We start from the raw sequence: 25,326 nt of genomic DNA on the forward strand, positions 1-25,326 counted from the left end.
GGATAGAGTTAAGATAGAACAGGTGTGAACTGAACTTAGTCTATCCAAGGAATTTCAATCTCAAATCTGAGCATCTCCTACCTCAGTGAGTCCCCTGGTCTACAGGAAAACAGATGTATAAATTCAGGACCGGATGACATACATACTGAAAGGAAGTTGGGGAAGGAAAAAGAAGTCAAGTGAGGCTTCGCACAGCTCTTCGGGCTGTTCCCGGTCAGGCCTGCAGGATGGCACCATGGAGGGGCCCAGGTCCGCTTCATGTGAGTACCTCTTCCAGAAGGGTGGTTTTCTCCTGCAGTTTGGCCTCATAGAACTCGGTCAGCTCCTCCAGGGCCTGGCTCTTAGTCTCATCATTATCCCGAAGCTGTTTTTCATACTCCTCCTGCATCCTCTGGGACTTGAGCTGCAATTCCTGGTACTTCTCATATTCTAGAAGCAACTTTTGGTTGTTGCAACATTCTGGAGAGAAGAGCAAGGAAGGTATTTAAGGTGGGAGAGTAGCATCAACCTCAGGGACACCTAAGCCTTGGGTGTTTTCCCACCCCCTTCCAACACTAGCTAGAACATCTGCCTCCAAAGCCAAGATCCAAATGCTGGCCTATCTTCCTCACCTGCCCCTGACTCCATCGTCTCATCAGGCAGCCAAACTCCCTCCCCTTTGCTGTCTAGGTAGAAAGGTTTCCAGGAAAGTGCAGATGGAGCGTTTGGGGGTTCAGGGCCAAGAAGAATGCTGAGTGTGCAAATTAGGTGGTAGTACCCTCATTTTACAGAAGAGTAAACTGAGGCCTGGGGAGGTTAGGTGACTTCCTAGGGCTCCCGGCAGGTATGTGGTGAGTCTGGGACCCGAGGCAGTCTCTCAGGCTCTAAACGTGCACTTTTCTGGATCTCCTATTGCTTGTGTTTAATCTATGTTTAACGAATGAGTAAATACACAGGAGTAAAAACCACGGTGAGTTCCAGGGGACACGTGTAGCCTGTTTATAGGCAAAGCTGCATCACCAGGGACTTCTTTTGTTGTTGTTTTTTTTTTTTTTTTAACTTTTATTTATTTTAAATGTGCTTTTCCAGGACCCATCAGCTCTAAGTTAAGTAGTTTCAATCTAGTTGTGGAGGGTGCAGCTCACAGTGGCCCATGTGGGTATCGAACTGGCAACCTTCGGAGTTAGGAGCACAGAGCTCTAACCCCCTGAGCCACGGGGCGGCCACCGCATCACCAGGGACTTCTGCTGGGTCTGGGGGACTCTCAGACTTCTGCCCTTAACCAACTACCCTCCTCTGCCCACGTGGCCTCTACTTGTGCACTCACCCAGGTCCTGCAGTTCCCGGGTTTGCTTTTCTAGGAGGTCATCCATGCATTCACGATGAAATACATCCTGCTTTTCTTTCTCTGTTTTTAAAATCTAAAACACAAGGTCAGATGTTCTCATTTCTACACATCTGCTGAAGGCACTACTGGGGCAAGAACACATTTTACAAGCGACATCTGCCTTTACTCACAAACATTTTGTACCAAGCACTGTCCTGCGAACAACCACCAAGCTATCACTTTATTTACATTACGTTCTGCTCTGAAAGTGCTATACTTTCACTATTTATATCCTTCTATTAAGTGGGTCTTGTCAATGATGAATTCAGTTTTGGACATGTAGCAAATGCATTTTCGGTGGAAAACGTAAGGGTTCAGTGGAATCCTGTTGTCAGCACATTGCTGTCACTAATCCTTGGGTATGTTAATGTGTCAGCTTCTCTGAAAGTGTTTTCTTTAATGGAGTGGGAAAGCTCCTTGCAGTCAGGGGAGGTGCCATTTCTGGGACCTAACTTTGTGCTTAGCTTACGGAATGCACCAAATCAAAGTCTGTTGACTAAATGAATGAAATAATAAAATTAACAGTCATGGTTTTGTTTTGTTTTGTTTTTTCCAGCCAAACTATGACTCATGGAGATAACATAAAAGAACACATATCCCTTGAGCAATAAATAGGGGGTTTTGGATGATGGGCCAGGCAGATTTGTGAGGAATAAAGAAATTATTCTGGGAGAGTGCTGGACCATATCTAACTACAGGAAGACCATTTAGATTAATTTTATTTAACCTACTGACAATCCAGAGATCAATATTCTAGCTCTTTTCTTTCTATACTTAGTTTTTCTTGTGAACTTTTCCTTTTGTTTTTAAGTAAGTTTCTGTTGACCATAAAGGTAATATATTCTCCTTGTAGAGAATTTGGAAATTACAGAAAAGTATAAAGAACAAAATTTAAATTATCCACAAATTTAAATTATCCAGAGATAATCACAGTTAGCTACCGTGTTTCCCTGAAAATAAGACCTAGCTGGACAATCAGCTCTAATGCGTTTTTTTGGAGCAAAAATTAATATAAGACCCGGTATTATATTATATTATGTTATATTATATTATACCCAGTCTTATAGTAAAATAAGACCAGGTCTTATATTAATTTTTGCTCTAAAAACCACATTAGAGCTGATTGTCTGGCTAGGTTTTATTTTCAGAGAAACACGGTATTTTCTTAAAAAACGTTCTATGCATATTTATTTAACTAATTATAATAATGCTATTCACAGTTTCACAGTCTGCTTTTTTTCACTTAGCACTTGTTTTAATCATTTCTGATGTTATCAACTATGCTTTAAAATCATACATTATCACATATCTTACTATATGAGCATATGCCAGTGACATCATGAGTAAATAGGAAATTTTTTATTATTTGGTGTTGGTTTAGTGTCTCAGACAGACCTGGTTTTTTGTTTTCAAGGACTCCATTTCCTGGATGAACTTGTCTGTTAGCTCCTTCATCTTCTCAGAATAGTTCATATCCTTTAACCGCAGTTGATACTCATTCTCCATTTTTAACTCTTCCACACGAGTCTTCAGCTCCAACATGATCTGAGCCTTTGAGAACACAGAATAGAGGGCATTCACAGTGTGATAAATTCGACCATTTACACCTGTGTCCTCCAGCTCTCTTGAGACCTGCAGCTCTGTTTAGCCTCCAACTCATATGTCGCAACTAGAACTTACCATCTTTCCCCCACAAAACACAAACTAAAACCTAGAAGACATATGAGCTTCTTCCTCTACCCCTACGAAATATATTCAATAAGCCCTACTGTGTGTTGGGCATTATATTAATAACGCTCCCATTTCCTTCCAACATGCGTAAACGTCGCCTGCTCAGTGAGGTCTACCTGGGTCACACTATTTAATCCTGCTACCCTCTCCTTCCCATTCCCAGCACTCAGGACCCCTCCTCCCCAACTCCCTACTCTTCCCTACTTTTTATTACTTCCTTAGATCTTGGCACTTTCTAATATATACTTTATTCTTTTGTTTTCTGTCTTTTGTCTTCTTCTCCTACTAGAATTTAAGCGCCAAGAAGGCTGAGATCTTTGTTGGATTTGTATGCTGATCTATCCCAAGTACCTAGAACAGTGCCCAACACATAGCACACACTTGAAAAATATTTGTTGAACCATGATTCCTGGCCCCATGGCATTTACCGACTGAGGCAGCCAAACAAACATAGCATTATGAATTGATACACGCCCACAGCGGGGTGGCTCCCGGGACTGTCCATTTGTCCCTCTGGCCTATCTGTCCACTGTGAATTAGTTTAGGTCCTCACTCTTCCCACCTTGCTGGTTCCTAGGTCTAGTGTCTTCTTCCTCCGATCCATTGTATTCACCATTGCCACAGTTTTCGGAAAATACTGCAAGACACATACCCCTCATTTTTTTTTTTTAAAGTTCATGTTGATGACAGAGCAGGTGAGAACACAGGTGTTTTCTTCTTGCTCACCTACGAATACACTGTGCGTCCTCGTTTGTCTTTTCTGGTCTGGTTCCCCTATAGCCCATGGACGACTAGAGAACAATGAAGGAGTTATGTTTGTTTCTGCATTCCTGACCAGCAGGCTAGCATGAGCCTGGCACACGGGAAATAGCGACATGAGAGATGAACACAAGTTGCATATGCAAAGGCAAGAAGGTAAGAGCGAGGATACCAGGTCTGGGCACTGTGTGCGCTCTGTTGCAGGTGGGAAGCAGAGGGTGAGGGAAGAGACTGAGACCAGGTCAGGCCATCAGAGTCCCGTTGGCCATGCTAAGGAGTTTGCATTTTACCCCAGAGGGCCTCCGAAGGTCCTCAGTTAACCTGATTAAGCTGACTTTGGCTTTAGAAAAACCTCTCTGATGGTAGCACGGAGCTCGGGCTAGATTAGAAGAGGACTGACGGCAGGGGTACTACAGTCCAGGTGTGGGATGGGAAGGGCTTGACCGGAGGTGGGGAAGAGGGAGCAGAGAGGAGTGGAAAGATTCAAGACATTATACAGAACATGGTGCCTGACTGGGTGTGGGGTGAAGGTGAGAGAAATGGGGTGAAGACTGTTTCTCCCGCTAGATGGTTCCCTGTGGGTGCACTTGGCTTGCCCTGCTTCCCTGCTTTATCCCGGGAGACTGGCACAGGCACAGCAGCAATGTCAGCACTAAATAAAAATTTATCAAATGAAACTATGACCCCAACTAGTGGAATACATTTATGGGTGGATGATCTGGTGTTTGACATGTTATGTTTGAAGTACTTGTTCATCGTCCTTCCTCGGTCCCTTCTCCACACTGTCGCAGAGAAGTCCCTCTAAGATGTGAATCTATCGAGTCATTCCCTAAGTTAAGGCTCTCAGTGGGTTCTTAGGAACAATTTCCAAAGTCTAACACATGGTTTAAAAGGCCATGCACGATCTCTCTCCAGCTTCATCTCCAGCTCCTCTCTCCACACAACCTCTCTTTTCCAGCCTTACCTAGCCAGGAGCACGCCTCTCTTATTCCTCAGTGTGGAACATCCTTTCCCATTTGTTTTGGAAGGTTCCATCCAAGGCTCACTTCCTCTGGCATCACCTGGCCTGGGTCAGAGTCCTTTCCCCTGTGCCCCCACAACATCGTTCCTTCATAACACCCATCACACACTTAATTCCCGTTTTCATTTCACCTATTCTTCCTCCGAACCTATAAGCTACAGGCCCTGTATGTCTTTCATTTCTGTGATCCCAGACCTTAGTACAGTGTCTGGTACATAGCGGACCCCTCTGTAAATACTAGTTAGACAAATGAATAAATGAATGACCAAATGAGTGGGTAAATCATCGCCTGAGAGACAGTTACATAGAACATCATAGACTATAGAGAAAAAAAGAGAGCTGGGAATTCTGGGGAATGTGACTTTTAAAAGACAGGTGGAGGAAGAGCCAGGCACAAACAGTCAGAGAGGCTCACAGGGAATAAATAATGAGTGAGGTAGTGTGACACCTAGAAAGACAGGCGTTTTAGGAGTGAGCAATACGCACACTAGTCATTTCCACCTTGGCAGCAGTTCTGTCAGGCCTGGCTGGGGGTGGGGTCGGGCCAGACCCCTCAGGCCTTTGGTGCAGCCTGGTGCCTCCTATCTGGTCTTTTCCTCTACCCTCTGGGAGGAAGAGAGAAGAATAAAGGAAGAGGAGACATATTCACCTGTCTGTAGTAGGTCAGACCCCAACTCTCAAAGGCTCTCCCTCCCCATTTCTTTCTACTTTGCCTTTCCTGCAGGAAGTTCCAGGGAGCTGTAGGAGGGATCTTGGGAAATGCTAGGGCCCTATCACCCTGCTTTGGGGCCATTCTGGCACTGATGTTCTGATGGTTTTACTTGTCTCTATCCCTCACTTACTGTGAGTTTCCTTGATCACAGGAGCCATGCCTGTCTTTTCACACAGGCATCCCTAGTGCCTAGCAAAAAGTAGGTATTCAATACATGCACTTTGGAACCTGGATGAACAGCAATGAGTGCACAGCTTTGTCATCCTCTGTAAGCCTTGTGAGTCTACCGTCCATTCGTCTTCTCCCTTAAGGAGTGGAGCTCACAGCTGTGCAGTCAGAGCGCTCTCAAAACACGTCTGCATGGAATGCTTACTGCATAAATAGGAGGGAAGGCCCTTTGGGATAGTGGTTTAATCCAGAGTGGGCTCTGGATTAAATCTAGATCAGAACTCCGGTCCTGCTACTTACTAGCTCAGTGACTTTGAACATGTCACTCAACTTCTCTAAAACCATGTCTTAAAACACGGGGAGAATACCAGTAACTTCTTCATAGAGATGTTGTGAGATTTAAATGAGAAAGTCCTTATAATCAGCACTGTGCCTGGTTTGTGGCAAACCTAAAAATTGTTGGTTATTATTACTTTTATTGTTTTATTATTGAGGGATGGGTTTCAGAAATGCTTTATAAATACCTCTTCTTTGTTTAAAGAAGGCTCCATATACTAGCAGTTATTAAGTTTTACAGCTACAACTGGGATATTTAGTTTGTCAGTTAATTAGTTAATTTTGTAAATATTTATCGATTGTCTTCCATGTGCTATAAATTGTCGGTCATACAAGAGGATTGTATGTCATGGTTCCCGCCTTCAAAGAGTAGGAAGAAGAAAGCTAGTTCATGGGCTAAAAGAAGAGCACAGCTTAAGATGATCACGTGGCAGGCAGGGCGCGGTGGCAACAGATCAAGTGGTAAGGAAGAGGGCGGCGTGGGCAGAGAACGTGCAGGAGAGAGCTGGGCACGGGTGCAGCCAGGCTGTAGCGGGCCTCAATGCTGGCCCAGGAGTGTGGATGTAGTCTAGTAAGAAATGTCTATGTCCCTCTTCATTAGATCCGATTCTTACCTTCTCTTCCAAGTCTATTTTTGTAACAAGCACCTCTTCGGCAAAGCCCACTTCTCTCTCTCGCTTAATTCCCCGACCTTCCTTATCATAGACCTTCCAGGTGTACAGGCAGCCATCCTGGGCGACTGTCAGCAAGTGCTGGTCATCAAAGGTGAGCAACATCTGAGGAGAAAAAGATCATGGACAGGAGGCTTTCTGAGGCCCTGGGTGACCAGGATTGAGCTCACTATTGTACAAGCCTCACGGGGAGGAAGACTCATGGGTAAGAATGAAACAGGAGCCCTCACGGGCCTTAGGTAATGAATAAAAATAGCGAGACTATGGTATCTCAAGAGTCAATTACCTAGACTATGCAAGGGACTCTCAGAACTCCACTCCCAACTCGGATGCCTTTTATTTCTTTCTCTTGCCTGACTGCTCTGGCGAGGACTTCCAACACTGCGTTGAAAAGCAGTGGTGACAGGGGACAGCTCTGTTGTGTTCCTGAACGTAGAGCAAAGGGCTTAGTTTTTCACCGTTAACAATGATACTAGCTGAGGGTTTGTCATATATGGCCTTTATTATGTTACGGTATTTTCCTTCTCTATCCATTTTATTAAGTGTTTTAACCATACATGGATATTGTATCTTGTCAAGTGCTTTTTCTAGGACTTTCACAACTCAACAGTAAAAAACAGTCCAACTGCAGGTAGGCAAAAGATATGAAGATATTTCACAGAAGACAAGATACAGATGGCAAATAAAGACATGAAAAGATGTTCAACATTATTAGCTGTTAGGGAACTGTAAATTAAGACCATGCATTCATCTCCCAGCTGCTGAGTGTTGGTTGATCACAGCTCTCCATCCTCCACAGGCGGTCCCTGGACTGAAAGGAGTCCACAAGATAGCCCCTGCCCCTCCCCAAGGTTTCAAAAGGTCTTCCCTGGGGGTAATAAGATGAGCACCCATTTGTAAACTGTCCACACGACACATCTATTAGAACAGCTAAAATAAAAATAGTGACTATGAAACGTTGGCAGTGATGTGGAGAAACTGGCTCTCTCATGCATTGCTGGTGGGAATGGAAAGGAGCTTGGCAGTTTCTTAAAAAATGAAACAAACACACACTCACCATATGATCTAGCAATTGTACTCCTGGGCATTTATCCCAGAGAAATGCAAACTTAGGTCCACACAAAAGCCTGCACGTGATTGTTCATAGCAGCTTTACACTTTGTAATAGCCAACAACTGGGAGAAAATAAAAATATCCTAAACAAACTATGGTATATCCTTACCATAGAACGTGACTCGGCAGTTCAAAGGAATAAACTATTGATACACAAAATAATTTGGCTGGATCTCAAGGGCATTATGCTGAGTGAAAAAAGCCACTCTCAAAAGGTCACATACTGCATGATTCCATTTATATAAAATTCCCAAGATGATAAGATTTTAGAAATGGAAAACAAATGAGTGGTTGCCAAGAACTAGGGATGGGGGTGGTATGGGGGATAGGTATGACTATAAAAGGGCAGCATGAGGGAGTTCTCTGTCATAACGGCATAGTTCTGTATCTTGACTGCTGTGGTGGTTACACAAATCTACGCATGTGATGAAGTGACATACGTAGAACCACACACACATATTGTACCAATGTCAATTTTCTGGTTTGATATCGTACTATAGTTACAGTAGATGTAATTATTGGGGGAGGGTACATAGGACCTCAATGCTATCTTTAAAATTTCTTGTCTATCTATGATTATTTCAAAATAAAAGGTGAAAACAAAAGAATCAACTATGAAAAATGTCTTTTTACTATCAGCAGTATTTGTCAAGAATCTTAAAAATGGCAATGCTCTTTCCCTCAGGGATTCTATCTCCATCTAGGAATTTAGCCTTAGGAAGTAATCAGAGATTCCCATGGAAATCTGTAGACTAGGACATGTATCAGAGTTTATAATGTAAATGACCAATTATATGAGAAGAGTTAAACACGTTACAGTCCATCGCAGGATAGGATATTTGTGTAGCTACGAAAATCATGCTTTTGAGGAGCATTTAATTACATGGCAAAATGTTTACAATAGCATTAAGTAAAAACAAACAAACCAGGCTACAAAAGAGAGTACATACCGAATAATCTCAAACACACGCACCATATATATATGTATGTATATACAGAGGGAGCCAAAAAAAATGTATACACGTGTTAAGATAATGTCTCTTAACACGTGTATACATTTTTTTGGCACCCCGGTATATGTACATACATACATACATATGTATGTATATGTGTGTGTGTGTGTGTGTGCATGTATATATATATGAAAATGCACCAAAATATTATGAGGACTTTTATTTCTAAAATAATCATGCATTGCTTTTATGATCAGAAAAATAAACACCTTTTGCACAAAACTTAGTAGATCTGAAGGGAAGGGTGGGGGATATGTTGTAGTAATTTACTTGGGACCCAAGACCCAGGCTCAGTTACAGGCATGTTCCAGTTTCTCAATAAAGATAGCATCTACAGGTAAGCCAATATAGAGTTTGGGACATAATTAAAAACCTCAAGAGTTGGTATTGTTCAATCCGGAATAAGGGAGGAAGGGAGAGGAGATACACAATTTTCCACTGTCTGTTTGTTGTCACACAACAGCCTAGCCGATTGCACCCCCCCACCCCGTGTCTTTCCTTGTGGAAAGAAAAGTCTGTGAGACTGTGCATCTCTAGGACTGTATATTTCTCTCTATTTAGTCTTCAAAAGAGGGTTTGCAGCCAATGACGAGTAAGATTCCCCACGGGGGGGGGGGGGGGGGGGCGGGGGGGGTGAAGGGACAACTCAAGCCAGGCGGAACCCCTTGGAGACCCCCGATGAGCTGCCTTAGAAAGATTTGGGAAGGGGCCTTGTCTCCCCTTGCCCCTGCCTGGGAAAAGCCGTTGCTGACTCTGGCGTTCCCATCTCACCTAATTGTGAGAAGAGTCTTTAGAGCGATAAGATTACGCTCTCTCTGCTCAGCTCTGTGAAACAATTTCGACATGTGATACATGTCCCTCAGGGGAGTTACATATCTCACCTCAAGGACTTTCTGCTTCGGCTGTTTAAAGATCAACATAATTGGTTTGGGTTATTTCTAAAACGTGATAAATGAGTCTCACAGACCGTGCCAGAAAAACACTGCTACTCCCTTGTATACTTATCAGTAAAAACCTCCAGTCAGCTAAAATCTGGGCTCCAGTCTTTCATGACTGTGAGACCCCTGGCCTTCTGAGATTTAAACTGCATTAAGTCTCTGTTTCTTTCTTAATACTTAACCCAAAGCCTCCCCTTCTCGCTCCCTCACTGCCCATGTTGTGCTGGACATGACATCTGTTCTTCAGAATTCCATGTAAACATAGACAGTACGTTTTTAGAAGTGAGAATGAAGGGACAATTTACAAATGTGTGCTCATCTTATCAACCCCGGGAAGACCTTTTGTGCCATCGGGAAGGGGCAGGGGCTCATCTCTTGGTCTATGACTCCTTTCAGTCCAGTGCACTTCTGTAGGAGATGGATAGCTGTGAGCAGCCAACACTCAGCAGCTGGCAGACGAATGAATGCATTGGCCTGGGAGAGAAGATCTGGGTGAGGAGCCTATAGCATTTCTCAAATGGCCCGTTATTACCCATAATATTATGGTGAACAACCTGGTACATAAATATTTAGGTGTACCTCGGACTATTTCCTAGGATGAATTCCTGGGGAGAGTTTAAGCAAAGAATATTAATAGCCAATAAATGTTTACTGAATGGATGGCTGTATGAACAAATAAGGAGAGAGAAAAGACGTTGAGAAGTTGATGGGATGAAGAAGGTATGTGGAGGGCAGGATCAAACGGATCTATTGAGAGAGAGCGAGTTCTGGGACGGAGCCCCTGACGAGAGGGCCCCCTCTCACCTTGGTGATAGGACCCGCATGAGCCTGGTACTCATTGAATTCTTTCTGCAAAGGCAGAGGGTACTTCATAGCACGAATGGTTCCCAACGAAGTGCCCACAAACATCATACGCCCGGAGTGTGAGATGACCACGGCGGTGTACACAGCGTCAAACGCTGACGTCTCTCGAAGGACCTGAAACACAAGACAGCTCCGTCCAGTTGGAGGGGCTGAGCCGTGTTCTCCGTGTCCCTAAGTCATTCTCTTCCTCTCCTCACACAGCAATGTTAGAGCAAGTTCTGCATTTTAAAAAATGTGTTTCCTGTTGCTTATAGCCTTTGGCATAGTTCCTACATAGCACAGAAAAGGCAAAAGCGAAATATTTCTTGGCGGCTTGATGGATGAATAAACAGTTGTTCATCTATAGGAGTTAATAACACAATAAAAGGAAACCTTCAAAAAGCTCCTACTAGGTGCAAAGCACCATTCTATGGCTTTCACGTGTTGTATCTCATTTAATTCTCACAAAAACCCTTTGAGGGAGCTACTTTTATCTCTATTTTAAAGCTGATGAAACAGTCACAGAGATGGTAGTTAACTTGCCTCACTCACCCACCTTGTAAGTGGCAGTCAGGCTGTGGCAGTCAGGCTGCTCTCGGCTGTGACAGTAACATGCATCTCAAGCTCAGGATGGGATGTGGACCATAAACATATTCAGCAAACATCAATTACTACCCATTATATAAACAAAACTATCCTTTCAGGGTACTCATTCATTCCTTCATGCATTAATTCTCTCGTCCACTCATCCATCGACCCATGCATCTACCTACCCACCAAACATCAACTGAGTGTTTTCAGTGGGCCATGCAGTGTGTGTCAGCTCGAAGAGACATCAAGAGGAGAGCACCATGGCCTTGCCCTAAAGGAGTTTGGTTCTGGTGCAGCACTGTGCAAACCACCACAAAATTAGGATGACGCTACTCGCTACTCAGGGGCACAATGGAGAGACACCCTACTCTAAGCTGTGTTCCCGTCAGGGGGACACATGCCTCAGGTCCGTTTGCTGCTGTGGTATCGCTGCACTTCCCCAAGGACCAGCACCAGGAGAGTGACAAGCACCAAAGAAAAGCGAGAGAAGCCAATGATCAGCTGCTGCTGGGCTGCTGGAGAAGGACACAGCCACGTGTGTAAGAAGTGTCCTTACTGAGCTCTTCTGTCTTCCCACAACTATTTGGAGCCAAATGCTGTACTTCTGCAATTTCAGAGTTTGGGTATTTCAAATGAATATGGTGGCAAGCCCAGGTGATAGCAGTAACTATAGTTCTGGTTTTAGACCAGGAACGTAAGTGGAAATCAAGGGTAAGAGTGCCATTTAGAGATGCTGCTGACCTCCATGCCTGGAGGGTAGAGAGAAATTCTAGACAGCAAGCAAAATGAAAATGGAAAAGGGCTCTACAATTAAACCCAGTCAGACAAGGTGCTGGGCTGGAAATTCCAGAAGCAACAATAACCGAGCTGACCGGAAAGGAATGGGGAGCCAGGTGTTATCCCATGAAGAAGGGACACTGTTGTCACAGGCCCGCTGCCCACCACACTTTCTGCTGTAAACACGGGGCTGTCTCCTGCAGATCGCTGCAGCAACCCAGGGGCAGCACAGGGGCAGACTCACTGAAGAATCTGCAATCTCCTTGAGGGTATAGTCAGATCCAACAGCGAAGATAATTTTGGAATCAGGGGAGATGGTAACACAGTTGTAGCTGCAGGACTTGAGCACACATTCCGTCTCTCTCTTTCCAGAGGACAGATTCCATTCATATACAGCACCGTCTGTGCCACAGGAAATCAGTTTGCTGTCATCTGCATTCCACACAATGGAACGAATCTATAGGGGAGAAGACAATCCCAGTGAAGAGCACGCATATGTATGTATATACACACACACACACACACACACCCCTCACATGGCAAAGGAGAATGAACTCCTCACGTGTTGCACTAGACTGCCTTTTCCTGGTACGTAGCCTTTAGTAAGCACAAAATATAGCTTCTTGAGAATGTGTGTCCAAAAGATGGGTCTGTCTCCCTCTCCCCGTCAGCTCTCAGTCTTTGGCTCTATGGTTTCATCCTGGGAAGGGCAGACTGCTAGTGTTTTTTACCCCTACTCAGCTCTATTCCAGGCAGGCACAGCCAAGAGGACCTGGTCTCCTTTCCCCCAGCCAGTTCCCACTCGTTGGTGGCAGCTCTACTCCACGTGCAGGAGTCCGAGAACATGGTGCCCTGACTGTCCCTGCCCCAGCTTCTCTTAGAGTGGAGGTTCCTTGCCATGAGGGGACAGCTGAAAAGACCAGGGGCTTCTACCCCTCCTCCATCTGCAAGTGCCACTCATAGAGTGGGGGGTATTACTCCTGGAAAAGAAGGTCCCTCCTCCAGCTCTAGGGCAGAGGAGCAGGGGTTCTACCCAGGGGAAAGTCAGGCCATAAAACAAGAGTCTACACTGGGCTTGACGGCACTGACTTATTTGGAACAGGACTTGAGGTGCTTTCATCTGTGTCTCCACAGTCACCTGAAGACCAAGCCAACTGCTGAAGCTGAGGAAGCTCAGCGTCATTCAACAATGCTTGTGCTTACGTAACGCTTCTTCTCAGGCCCTGTTCTTTGTGAAAGTCAATGGTCGTTTCTCATCTTTACAGGACCTCTCGCTGATATTTAATGCCACTGACCACTTTATCCTTTTGGAAACTGGTTCCCTGGCCTCTCTGATTCAAGTCCCTGATTCTTTTTGTACCTTCATTTGCAGTCTTTCTTGTCCTTCACTATTCCTTTAAATGTCAGTCACCTGAGATACTTCTCAGATTAGACATAGATCTAATCTATGTCCCTGACTTCCTCTGCCACCTAATCCCTTGGATCTTAATTTTCAGCCTTGACTTCCTTCCCAATCTCCACACTCACATATCACACTTCCCGGACACACCAAACATAACATGTCCAAACGGAACTCAGTGTCTTCCTTCTCTCTGTCCCCGCTACAAACGCCATGATGTAGTCAGTCTCTAACTCATCTTTCATCCTCACTTCCTAGCTGGTCTCCATCACTCCAACTTCCATTTCCTTTAAGTCACTGTCAATACTTTTTGGAGAATTACCTTTCTGATCCCATTACTTCCTTTCTTAAATCCTCAATTGTTTCTGATCACCTACAGACTAACGCCCAATTCCTTGGCCTGGCATACGCATTCTATGACTCAGCCAACCTCTCCAGCTCTTTCTCCTACCACTCTTCAAATGTGCCCAATGTTCCAGTTATATAATCCATAACCTACCATCCTATTTTATACTCCCTTTCAGTCATCTGTAACGTGTCCTTCTACCCAGAAAGCCTTTCTTTTCCAATTGTTTTTTTCTCTCCAAATTCATCTGCTAACTTTTTATTCCTTTCAATCTTTGGCCCCTCCCTTTTCTTCATGCCCCATATCCACTCTACCATTAGGAACTATTGGTTTTACTTCCTAAGTATCTTTTGAATCCATCCACTTCTTCCTATCTATACCACCTCCATCCTGGTCCAAAATACTATCTTCTATCATGTAGGTATCCACAATAGTCTTACCATTTCTATCTGCCCTCATCCCTTTCAATACGTTCTTCATTCTGCAGCCAAAGTACTCTTTTTAAAATGCAAACCTGGTCATACCATTCCCTGCCCCGAAAGTCTTCAATGATTTTGAGGAACAAAAAGGATAAAGTACAAAATCCTTAAAAGTCTTACAACATTCCATGCACTTGAAGCCCTGCTAACCCCTTCAGTTTCAGCTCATCCCAAGTTTTGTCCTGATTCCTATGTTCCAGTCCCACAGACACTTCAGTTCCTCTGACACCCCATATAATCTCCCACCTCAGGGTCTTTGGACCCCTGTTGGCAATGATTATCCCCAAGAGCTCTGTCTGGCTAATTCCTACCCTTTCCTTTAGGACCAAGCCTTTGTGATCACCCCAATCTCCTTCATTATGCCAATCCCTTCATTATTTCCTCTCATAACATCTCATGTTTTTCTTTCATTGAATTTATTGCAATTAGGAATTACATTTGTGCATTTGTTTTATTGTTTCGTGCCCCAAGTAGACAGTGACCTCTAAGAGGAAAGGAATCACTTCTCTTTTGTTCACTTGTGTCCCATTGGCTAGCATAATGCATGGCTCTGTGTCCCTTGCTCCCCTGGGCACTGTTCACTCACTTACCTTCCCTGTGTGTCCTTTCAGGTTTGAAATGTTCTCTAGGCTTGTGGTGGTAAAAATGTGAATCACATTTCCATTGACGGCAGCAAACAGGTGACCTCCATTGCTAAAAGCACACTACGAGAAAATACAGCCAGGGAGTAAGCATGAAAGAAAGGAGAGGTCTCACCGAAGGGTATAGTTAAGAGCCCCTTTTGGCAAAGAGTTCAGGCTGATACTATGTGTGGAGGTGGGAATCAGGGGAAGGTACCAATAGAATGAGACTTGGCTGACATTTCCAGGCGAAGGTACAAACAGAATGAGATTTGGCTGACATTTTCAGACTCTTTCACTATTCCTGTAGCTCACACTGGCCAGGTTGATAGCTTTGCCATGTGTGCTTAAGCTTGAAGCTGCTTGGATTATAGAGTAGAACACTCATTTGCCTGTAGAAGAAGTTTCCGAGCGGGGAAGCAATTCCTGGAATCATTGTCTTGTTTCTGCAAGTCATGTTGGGGAAAGCTGATGGGCTGCTTATTGCCTCTCCCTGTTGCTTACTTTCCTGGCTTCTCCCAGTCTTCAACCTGGCCTTCCCGGCTTTGACTCTGATTCTGAGGTAACTTTTCAATACTTTTGTATCACTCCACAATCACACAGAGGCCTTACCACAGGTGGGGCCTCACAAGGCTTTCGGCTCAGTGAAATATTTTGGTGAGACTAAGAAAAAGGTGATAGAGCCATATACTCAATAAGTTTGGTGGAAGAATTGATTTTTTATCCCCCTTTTTCTTTTCTTAAAAAACAACAACACTAAAGTTCTCTGAGACACATTTTGGTCCCATCTTCCCATAGTGTGTTAGTTCTTGATATTTCAATCCTGGCTTTCCAAGAAACTGGACTGTATCTTCAGCGGTTCTTACCTCTCTGCATCCTCTGACAGAGTATTCTTTGAAAGGACGTATGTCATCAATGAGTAGATTCATAAGGCGCAGTTTGTCAGCAAACCCCACCACAATGAAGTGTCCAGATGGATGGAGGCCAACTGCATACGCCTCTTCTTGGTATTCCTTATATAGTTCCAGAGCACTGTGAAAAAGATTAATTATTGAATATAAGTCTAGCCTGCTAAACCCCTCAAGCCCTCCATCGTATGTGGTACGTATTTTTATCATAGCATTTGAGATACTTCATTGCTTGCAATGATTGCTTCCTCTCTTTTCTAGATTTTGGTTATTTGAGGATAGTGTCCAGCAAGTAGGGAGAATGATCAGGGGTTTGTCTCTTGATGTTGAATGCACAGCTCCACTTAGCTCCCCAAATCAGAAGGACTGCACTTTTTTTTCCCCCCGCAGCCCCAGCAGAACAAAGAAATTACAGGGTGGGGCCAATCTAGGTTGGAGATTTTCAGGGTAGTTATGCCAGGAAGATAAACTCACTAGGGAATTGAGGGGGGTTGGGGCAGTGATGAGGAGAAAGAGGTGGAATAAATGGTCTGGCGAGCTTCATGAGGCCAAAAACAGATCAAGTGTGAGTGAGGGGATAGGAAAGCTGGAAGGACGTAGGAGGTCATGGAAGAAGGGGAGATTCTGGAGTATTAGCTCTATGTCCCTAGAGTCTTGCATAGTGTCTGGCACGTAGTAAGCATTTAATAAAGCACAAAGTAATTTTTAGCCCATGCAAAAGTCAAAAGAGACTGACTTGATTAAAAAAATTTTTTCCAACTAAAAGCTTCTAAGTAATTAAAATTTAAAACTCTCTTAAAATAATTCACATCAAAAATTTAACAACCAGACTCCTGCCTATTATGGTCTTGAAGCCTTTCATTCCTTACTTTGACTCGTAATTCCAAATGCGAATGGATCGATCCAGAGAACAGGTGGCAATGAAGGGTTTGCGGATGCAAGTAGCTAGCCCAGTGATGGATGCTGAGTGTAATGGGTACATCAGGTATTCAAAGTGGGCGGGCTCCCCCTGGAGAAATCACACAGAATGAGATCCAGCCAAGTAAGCAAAGGCTGGCTATGCAGTTCAGCTCTCATCACCCATGCACATTACTTAGCCTGCGTGCACAAAATCAGGCTGTGAACAAATTGTTTTAATATTATGCGTATTTTTCTATGCCACTATTATTTAAAAACCTTATTTCAATGGCAATAAAATATTTCATTCCACAAATATACCAGTGTCATGCAGGGAGTCACGCAGGGTCTCTTCTGGGGTCTCGAGTCCCACTCCCCACATAAGAACGCAGGATATGGTGAGGCCAAAAAGGAACACCCACGGAACCGTAGATGGGGGAGTCATACCACTATATTCTCACTGACGTCTGGGTTGAAGACACAGGAAGCAAGAGCCACACGCTCTGCAACCTGCCGTCCACTTCTCTCTGCCAGCCAACCTCACTTGCTTGCTGCAATCCGCTCTTGCTAGCTCAGCCACCATCTTCTTGCTAGCCCCCATTTACTGCTAGCGTAGCCACAGCAGTTATATTAGTGGCCAATGGCTCACTGGTTACAGCTGACAGCCAACAAGCCACAGCTGATGGCCATCCAATCATAGTTGATGGCCATTTACTACCTGAGCCAGCACCTTTCCACGTGAAGCCAAGAGCCTGGAAACTGCACTCCTGGCTCTGTCCCCACAACCAGAATTTAAGAGCCTGGAAACTGCACTCCTGGCTCTGTCCCCACAACCAGAATTTAAGTTAGCCATTCCTCTACTGTGGGAACATTTAAGTGGTCTCCAATTTTTGTTACTTAGGAATAACTAAATAACTAGACTAAAATCCTTGCAAGTGAGTCCATGTGCCTCTCTGATTATTTCCTTAGACACTGTAGTTAGGTGCAGACATTAAGCTTCCTGATTGCAGTGTAGGTGGCTGACATTTAGCTGTTGATTGTCGAGGCATTCATTTTAAGACACTCATCTTGAATAAACATATTGCAGTTGTATGGCACAGCTACTAACAAAACAACCAGATACGGAATTAGGACCCGCGAAGGTCCCTCTTCCCAAAAACACTGGATACTGATGGCTTGAGTGAGCCTACTTCTCCCCTCCTGTGCCCTAATTCCCGCTCTTATGCTGTAAATCAGCCAACAAAGAGTGAACCCATGAAACCCTAGACACCTCACCCATGGACCCTAATAAAGGCAAAGCCCTAGGTCCATGTTCTCTCTATCTATGACCTCACTGTGGCCCCTGGGCATGCATACCAGGTACCCTCCAGGACCTGTGAATAATAAATCTTGATCCTCAAAGTTCCCTGATGGTTTTTGCTAAACTGCATCCTGCAATTATATTAAGAAGCACAAAGGCCAGTCCAGCCACAACCCTGGCCTTTGTGGGGGAAATGTACAGTGACTGAGGCTTTCCTAGATGATAGCATCACTGTCAATTGGCTGGGACTGATACATACAACAGATATATTTCTAGAAGTGGAATACAGGGGAAAATGGAATGAATGATGTTAAGGATCTTGGTAAGTACTGCCAAATTTCTCCCCAGGGAGTCTATATTACTCAACCACCAGCAGCCAACGACTGGGGTGAAGATTTTAAATTCAAATGTATCCTATTACACTGGTTGTATAGGTTCCAGATATCTGTCACCAGAGCCATTAGACCTGGGACACATGAATGAGGAATGGTGATTGAGAAATTTTATGTGGTGCACATATTCTGGGTCGGCACACCAAGTCAAAACAAAAGCTGAGATGGAATTCCCCCAAATTTTGGCCCTCCCCCACTTAGAAACTTATCTGCATCACTCTATCCTCCTCTACTATTTCAGAAAAAGAGGTGCTGTACTGGGGTGGGGGGGGCAGGGACAGATTATTTCTGTTATTCTCCATCTGTTCCCCTTCTTTTTCCAATATCTTCATCCTCCCTGCCTCTGTTAGCACATTCCTATTAGCTGCTTTTTTTTTTTTCTTTCCTGAAGGATGAGCAAGAACCAATGTGGGGAAGAGGGGAAGGAAGAATGTCTCAGGCAGAGGGACCACGGTGTGCAGTAGCCTTTTGACAAAAGGAAACATGCAGATTCGTGGTGGTTGGAAAGGCCAGTCCTATTAGATGGACTGATGGGATGAGGCTGGGGAGGGAGCCAGGGCCAGACCATGCTCAGCCCTGGGAACCTGATCTGGCTCTTCTCAGAGCACGGGGAGGCCACTGAAGGATAGCTGCTGTGATGGTGGTGGTGGCAGAGGATGTTTATCTTGCAATGACCAGATCTGGAATATATCTCAGGGACAGGAGGGCAGAGTGTATGTGGAGACAGGCAGGAGACTATTATAGCCGAGGAGACAGAGTGGAAATGCTCCCCTCCACAGAAGATCCAAATCCTCTGGTCAGGTTCTCTCCTCCTCTTGCAGCCTTCCTTCTCAGAGGCCCTGCCATCTGGATGGAGAGGCTCTGTGCAATGAGCTCACCCCTTTAGACAGAGAAAGCAAACTGAAGATCCAGCCATCACATTAGCCCTTTTTGAGTCCATGTAAATCAGTTTTCCCCAGGTGAAGAGATAAAAATACAGTTTCTAAATCTTCACGTTAAAAACAGCCCTGGATTCACGGTGACTCCAAGTATAGACCTGAAAGGCCCCACCTGAGAATATCAGCCAGGCAGCATAATCTCCTTTACTCACCTCTTAACTCCAGTTAAGAGGCCACTTCTTATGGAAACAACCTGTGTCCATTGATGGATGAATGAATAAAGAAGATGTAAGACACACACACACACACACACACACACACACACACACACACACACACAGGCCTATAACCTTTTAAGATAAAACCTCTTTTATCTTAATTGAAAACAAGCAATTCTCTCTTCTGCTTTGTCTCTGCACCTCATTCTCTGAGGCCAGTATTACCCTGATACCAAAAGCAGACAAAAGCATCAGGAAAAGAACTACAGACCAATTCTGCTATGAACATAGATGAAAAAAGCCTGGAAGGAAGTATTGCTGGGGAGACCCACCTTGCTGATCTCTGTCAGGGACATGGTGATGCTGTAGAGCTGGTTCTTACTGGTGGTGGCGATCAGGGTTTCCTCGGAGGGGCTGAAGCTCATGCAGACGACGTCCTGTTTGTCAGACAGACTCGGGTCATTGCTCTGTGGGTCCACGGGAATCTGCCCGAGATGCAAGACTGTGATCAGTAATGACCCCACATTGGCATGTGGGCTTTCAGAGTTCTCTCAGATACTTTGAGCTTCAGAGTTCTCTCAGATACTTTGAGCTTACAGACTCCCAGACTAGCATGTTTCCAGGATCTGCCGCAGATGTGGAAAAGGGAGGGCTTGAGTTGCCCATGTTTCTGTGGTTTTGTATTCACCTTTAAGCGAGTAGCGACTGAATGGTAAGACAGCGCATTCGTGAAAATGATCAATCTATGGATCTCAATTTGAGATCTCCTCTGAAAACAATCGTTAGTCTAAATCCCACTGTCGCCCACCTGTCAGAAGCCCAGTGTGGACACCTGCCTGTACCAAGTACACCAGTGTGCAGTTCAGGGCAGGAGAGGGAAAGGTGACAGCCCTTCTTCTACGTGGGGTGGATGACAGGGCAGAGAGAATAGAAGGGCTCACACAGCTCTTGCCAGCAGTCTCTGAGAGGGCCTGGAGTTCCCAAGTAGACATTATAAAATTAGATTTCCTTTTCCCTGTTACTGCTTTTCTTCTATTAACAACCAAACTTTCTGAAAGGTTCTCCTGCACATACCATCTCTACTTCCTTGTCACCCACTCAGTTATTCATTCCCTATAATTTGATAAATTTTCCTTCTACTGAATCATTTACTGTAACTGTCCTCATGCACATTAGACATTTCCTTATCACCAAAGTCAGGTGGCCCTGCTCAGCCCTCAGCTTCTTGACTTTTCTAGAGCCTATAGCAGTGATGGTGGCACCGACCTCCGTGGGGTCCAGGACACTGAGCTCTCGTGGTTCCTGTCTTCTCCCCGGAATTCTATCTTCTTACATACCCTCTCACCCTTCTTCACGTAGTCACCTCCTCCTGCTCCACCAGGACAGCGAGGGCTCTGGGAAGCCGTCCCTGACCTGCCTTGGGCTGAGTGGGCCCTGAGAGTCCCTCAGTGAGCCCAGAGCACCCCATAGTTCCTTCTGCTGTCATATGTGTCACGCTGCGTCAAGTAGACTGGGAGCCCATGTGCTTGGAACAGTGCCTGCATGTAGCAGATGCTCAGTGAATAAATGGGGGTTGCCTTGCTGCCCTCGTCCAGGGACAGTGGGGTCCTTGAGGGAAGCAGCCACGGCCCATGCCTCTTTCAGGCACTGAGCACGGGGCCGGCCCTGGTAGGTGTGTAACAAGCACTTGTTGAATGAATGACTGAATGACCACTACTTCTCAGTGTCTGTCCTCTGCTGGGTTCTCGTCCTGTCTCAGTCTCTAAACTTGGAAATGCTAAGTTTTGTCTTCTGTACTTTTTTTTCTCTTTATTTGATATCTCAGTGATTTTACCTATCATGAGGGTTTCAGTGAAAACAAGAGTAGTGAAAGTAATTACAATGATAAAATACCTGAAATAGTAAAAATAAAGCATCACCTATGTGCCAGACATAAGCTAAGCACTGTGTGTGTGTGTGCATTGAGCTCACTCCCAAACTCTAACCCACAGCTCCAACTGCTTCACTTTATACCGGTGGTCAAGTCCACTTCTTCAGAGAGGCCTCTTGCTTCCTGCCCTTTTCCCGGCTCTATATTCCTCACAGCACTGGTCCCTATCTGACAATCTGTTCATATAAGTCTGTTTGCTTGTTGGCTGAGCTCTAAGTACAGACAGGCTCTTAGCGTGTTTGCTTCCCTACTGTGTCCCCCCAGCCCCTAGCACAGAGCCTGGTACATAGTAAAGTATTTGTTAGTGAGTAAGTATTTGTTAAATGAACAAACAAATAAGAGAATGAATCGCTTTGTAGGTAAACTCAGGATGCTTCTCCATGGTCCCCACCCACCTTGCTCTTACCCCTAACTTTCCTTCTCTGGCACCTTTTTCAGGCATCCAGTCTCAAAGCCAGGGCGTCCCTTCTGGCAATTCCTTATCTCTGACCTCCCACATCTCCTCCTATAGACTTGACCTTCACAAAGCCTCTTTCCCTTCCCACTTCCCCTGCTACTCACTGCCATGACCCTAGACCTCATTACGTGGCTTCAGGAACAAAAACAGTTAACTGATCCCTAACCGTAGCCATGTAACCACTATCACTTATTGAGCACCAAGCAGTGTGTGCAGTGATTTACACAGAGATTGTCTCATCCTTTTGATAACCACAAGGGATGGGCTATTTTCTCAATGAAGACACGGGATTTGCTAGATTCAGCCACTCCATCTTAAGTCACTCAGCCAATATAAGCAGCAGAGTCCAGTCTAACTCATCCAATGTGTTTTGAACCACTTCATATCCAATGAATTATCCCATTATCAAAGGCAGAGTATTGTTAAGTATACACTTCCCCACTCAGAAACACGTTGCCTGCTGTAGGGACCTGGCCTATGGGCAGAGACGCAAGCAGGCAGTCAAGGTCTCCTGGCTCCACGGGAACGCTGCTTAGTGGAGAGCCAGTTCTGTACGCTGGACAGCAGTCAAGGTCTCCCAGTTTCTAGGGATGCTGTGTGCAAGGCCTGCCAAATGATTTCTCCCATGGAATGCTCTTTGTTTTCCGTATCTACATAACCTTGCTTCTTCTCTGCCTGGGTGTGGGTCAGTACCTCACTGGCAGGCTGCCGCCGGAGACTCTCTCCAATCAGTAAGTCTCAATAAACCTATGTCTCGCACTCAGCCACCTGTTGTGTTCTTTGGGCTTGCAACTTCTCAGACACAAATCTTGGAACAACTTGGACTCAGTCCTAAGACCTGCTGAATTACAAACACACTCCTCAGGTTGGCATTTGATATCTTTCACCAGCCTTAGCTCCCATCTTTTTCCTTCAAGTGACTAGTCCCTTTCCACTGAAGAACAGAATGTCTCCCAAATACAATACCTGCTCCTGGTGCCTTTACTTAATTTGTGCCTTCCATCCGGGATTCCTCATTTGTTTCTTCCTGTTAAATGTCATCATCCTCTAAGGCCTTTCCTCAAAGATTACCATTAAACACCCAGAAGCCTTCCTGGTTCTTCCCCAACCAGAGATGGTCTCTCTCCATAACAGTGTGTATTAGTTTTTTCCACTTACTGAATGCTTGTTATGTGCTGGGCAGAATGCTGGACATTAAATATCAGTTTGTATCATAACAATACAATTTGTATGGGAACATTAAGCTTCAAAGAGAAAAACAGAATTTGCCAAAGTTCTCTCCCAGGATTCAAATCCAGATCCCCTTAATTCTAAATTGAGATCTCCCAATTCTGTTCAACCCATCCTAAAACTTCCCTCAGGACAAAGGGCTCAAGTTTCCATTTCTGCTCAGCGCTAGAGCCCCTCTCTTCCTCATCAAACTCCTTGTCAGTGCTCTGTTGCTGGAGGACAAATGCCAGTAGGACTCCAGTTTTTCTTCCTCCTCCCCTCCTTACCCGGATTTCCTTGCTCTCATGGTAAAAATCCTTATCTTCCATCTTCTCAAACAGGAGAACTCTCCCTGGCCCCGCAGAACAGGCAAATCCCTTTGAATAGGCTGCCACGGCAAACACCTGGGGCAATGTCAACTGGCTGTGGCTGCTGGTCATCATGACCTGTTCATAGGAAGGGATCGGGGAAGTCATTGTTGGAAACTCGATCAAGCTAGAAAAAGAAAATAGCATATAAGGTTTAGAGACAATCCTAAGGGGATGAAATCTGCTAAGGATGAGAAAGATCGGTTGTCCTTGGGTGGGAGAAACCCCCTCGTGTGAGCCCCTTTCCCATAACCAAAATGCTACCCTTTGTCTGAGATGCTACACAACTCCAAAGAAAAACTGGAAAGAAAGACACATTTACTTGGTAGTCTCACCACCCTGTGTGGTCACTATTACTATTATTATCACAGTCATTTTGTTGTTTACAAAAAAGTGGTTCAGAGGGATTGAGTTTTCTAAAATTACAGAATCAGTAAGTGGAAGAGCTAAGATTTGAATCCAGATGCCCATTCCCTTCCTCCTTCCCCCACCTCCCTTCATTCATTCATTTATTCAATCAATCCTTCATTCATATAACAATATTTATTGGCATTATACTGTGTTAACAACTCTGTGAAACAATGGTAAATAAGATGGCCATAGTTCCTGCGCTCAGAAGCTTATAGTCTAGGGGGCATGCAATAAGGATTGTTAGGGGGCAGCTGAGTAGGATGGGAGCAGTCAGTCGGCAGGTAGCCAGGGTGTTCTGAGGACAGTTATAGAAGAGGGGCACCTATGTGAGATGAGCAGAGGCTGAGAGCTCCCAGCTGAGACCTGAAGGACGAGCAGCAATATGTCAGGTGTGTCTCGGGGAGTGGGATAGGGGTTGGGCGGCAGGGCAATGACAATGACCAAGCCCAGAAGCAAGAGCATGCATGAGGCATGTGTAGTCGACAAAGGCCAGAGCTCATGCTCCAGATGTAGAAGAAGGGTCAGAGCAGCAGGGAGATGTGGAGTCTGGCCTTTATTGTTGGAGCCCTGCGTCCACTGAAGGATTGTGAACACAGAAAACTGGAGTGCATGGAAACTTCTTACGAAGCACTTAAGCAAATCATGACAGAAAAGGAGATGTCATTGGCATGGGGGATGGTGAGAATGGGTGGAACAAAAGTTATTGAGAAAGAAGGATCTACAGTATGCCTCTGTGGTTGAGGGCTTAGGCTCTAAAGTCAGACAGATCTAGGTAGGAATCCTGACTCTGCCACTTAACAGTGCTGTGATCTTGGTGAGCTATTTAACCTCTTTAAGCCTTAGTTTCCATGTCTATAAAATGGGCACAATAATAATATGTACTATATAAGGTAAGACTCAAGTGAGAATATATATAAGGTGCTCAAGGCAGTGCCTCGTACATACAATGGTACATTCCAATATGCATGAGATAGATTATTGGTTGTAGTAGCGGCAAAATTCACAGCTCCCTCCGGAGCCCCCACTTTAGTCCAGATGCTTCTGTCAGATTTACTGACATTTCTTTGTATGTCTTTGTTGGTTTATTGCCTCCTACCAAATTGTAAGGTCCTGAACGATCTCTGTGCCCAGCAACTAGCAAGATGCCTTGCACACTGCAAAGGCTCAATGGACATTTATTTAGTTGATTCAGTAAATTAGGCAGCCTTTAGAAAGTACATTTTTGAAAATTTGCAGTTTTGAAGACCAGTCATACTAAAATGCTTATAAAATGAAAGTAGGTGTAAAATAAAAATAACTGTATCTAAGCTATGGTCATACTGTCAAATGTGTGCTTGAATACAGATGAACACTAGAAAGGCAGAGAAAAAAATGAAGAGTTGATTTTTAAGATGGAGAGGTTATGAGTGATTTTTAGAGTGTTGTTTTTCGTGTAATGCTGTTCGTACAATGAATATATTTTTGTAAGAGCCCAG

General features: G+C 44.7%; 1 protein-coding gene across 2 annotated transcripts in view; it reads right to left on the reverse strand.

Moving 5' to 3' along the window:
- CFAP57 (cilia and flagella associated protein 57) overlaps positions 1 to 25,326 on the reverse strand; it is a 62,523-nt gene that overhangs the window by 31,812 nt on the left and 5,385 nt on the right. For both annotated transcript variants that reach the window (XM_081056567.1, XM_081056568.1), the window contains exons 5-15: positions 23,360 to 23,567; positions 19,809 to 19,961; positions 16,661 to 16,800; positions 15,750 to 15,915; positions 14,854 to 14,967; positions 12,284 to 12,496; positions 10,633 to 10,806; positions 6,708 to 6,869; positions 2,762 to 2,917; positions 1,307 to 1,400; positions 269 to 459 (exon numbers count right to left, since the gene is read on the reverse strand). In XM_081056567.1, coding sequence (XP_080912693.1) covers positions 269 to 459; positions 1,307 to 1,400; positions 2,762 to 2,917; positions 6,708 to 6,869; positions 10,633 to 10,806; positions 12,284 to 12,496; positions 14,854 to 14,967; positions 15,750 to 15,915; positions 16,661 to 16,800; positions 19,809 to 19,961; positions 23,360 to 23,567 — 1,771 coding nt within the window. The remainder of the gene's footprint in view (positions 1 to 268; positions 460 to 1,306; positions 1,401 to 2,761; positions 2,918 to 6,707; positions 6,870 to 10,632; positions 10,807 to 12,283; positions 12,497 to 14,853; positions 14,968 to 15,749; positions 15,916 to 16,660; positions 16,801 to 19,808; positions 19,962 to 23,359; positions 23,568 to 25,326) is intronic.

This window comes from Rhinolophus hipposideros (assembly GCF_964194185.1).
Source record: "Rhinolophus hipposideros genome assembly, chromosome: 8".
In the NCBI taxonomy this organism is placed as follows: Eukaryota; Metazoa; Chordata; class Mammalia; order Chiroptera; family Rhinolophidae; genus Rhinolophus; species Rhinolophus hipposideros.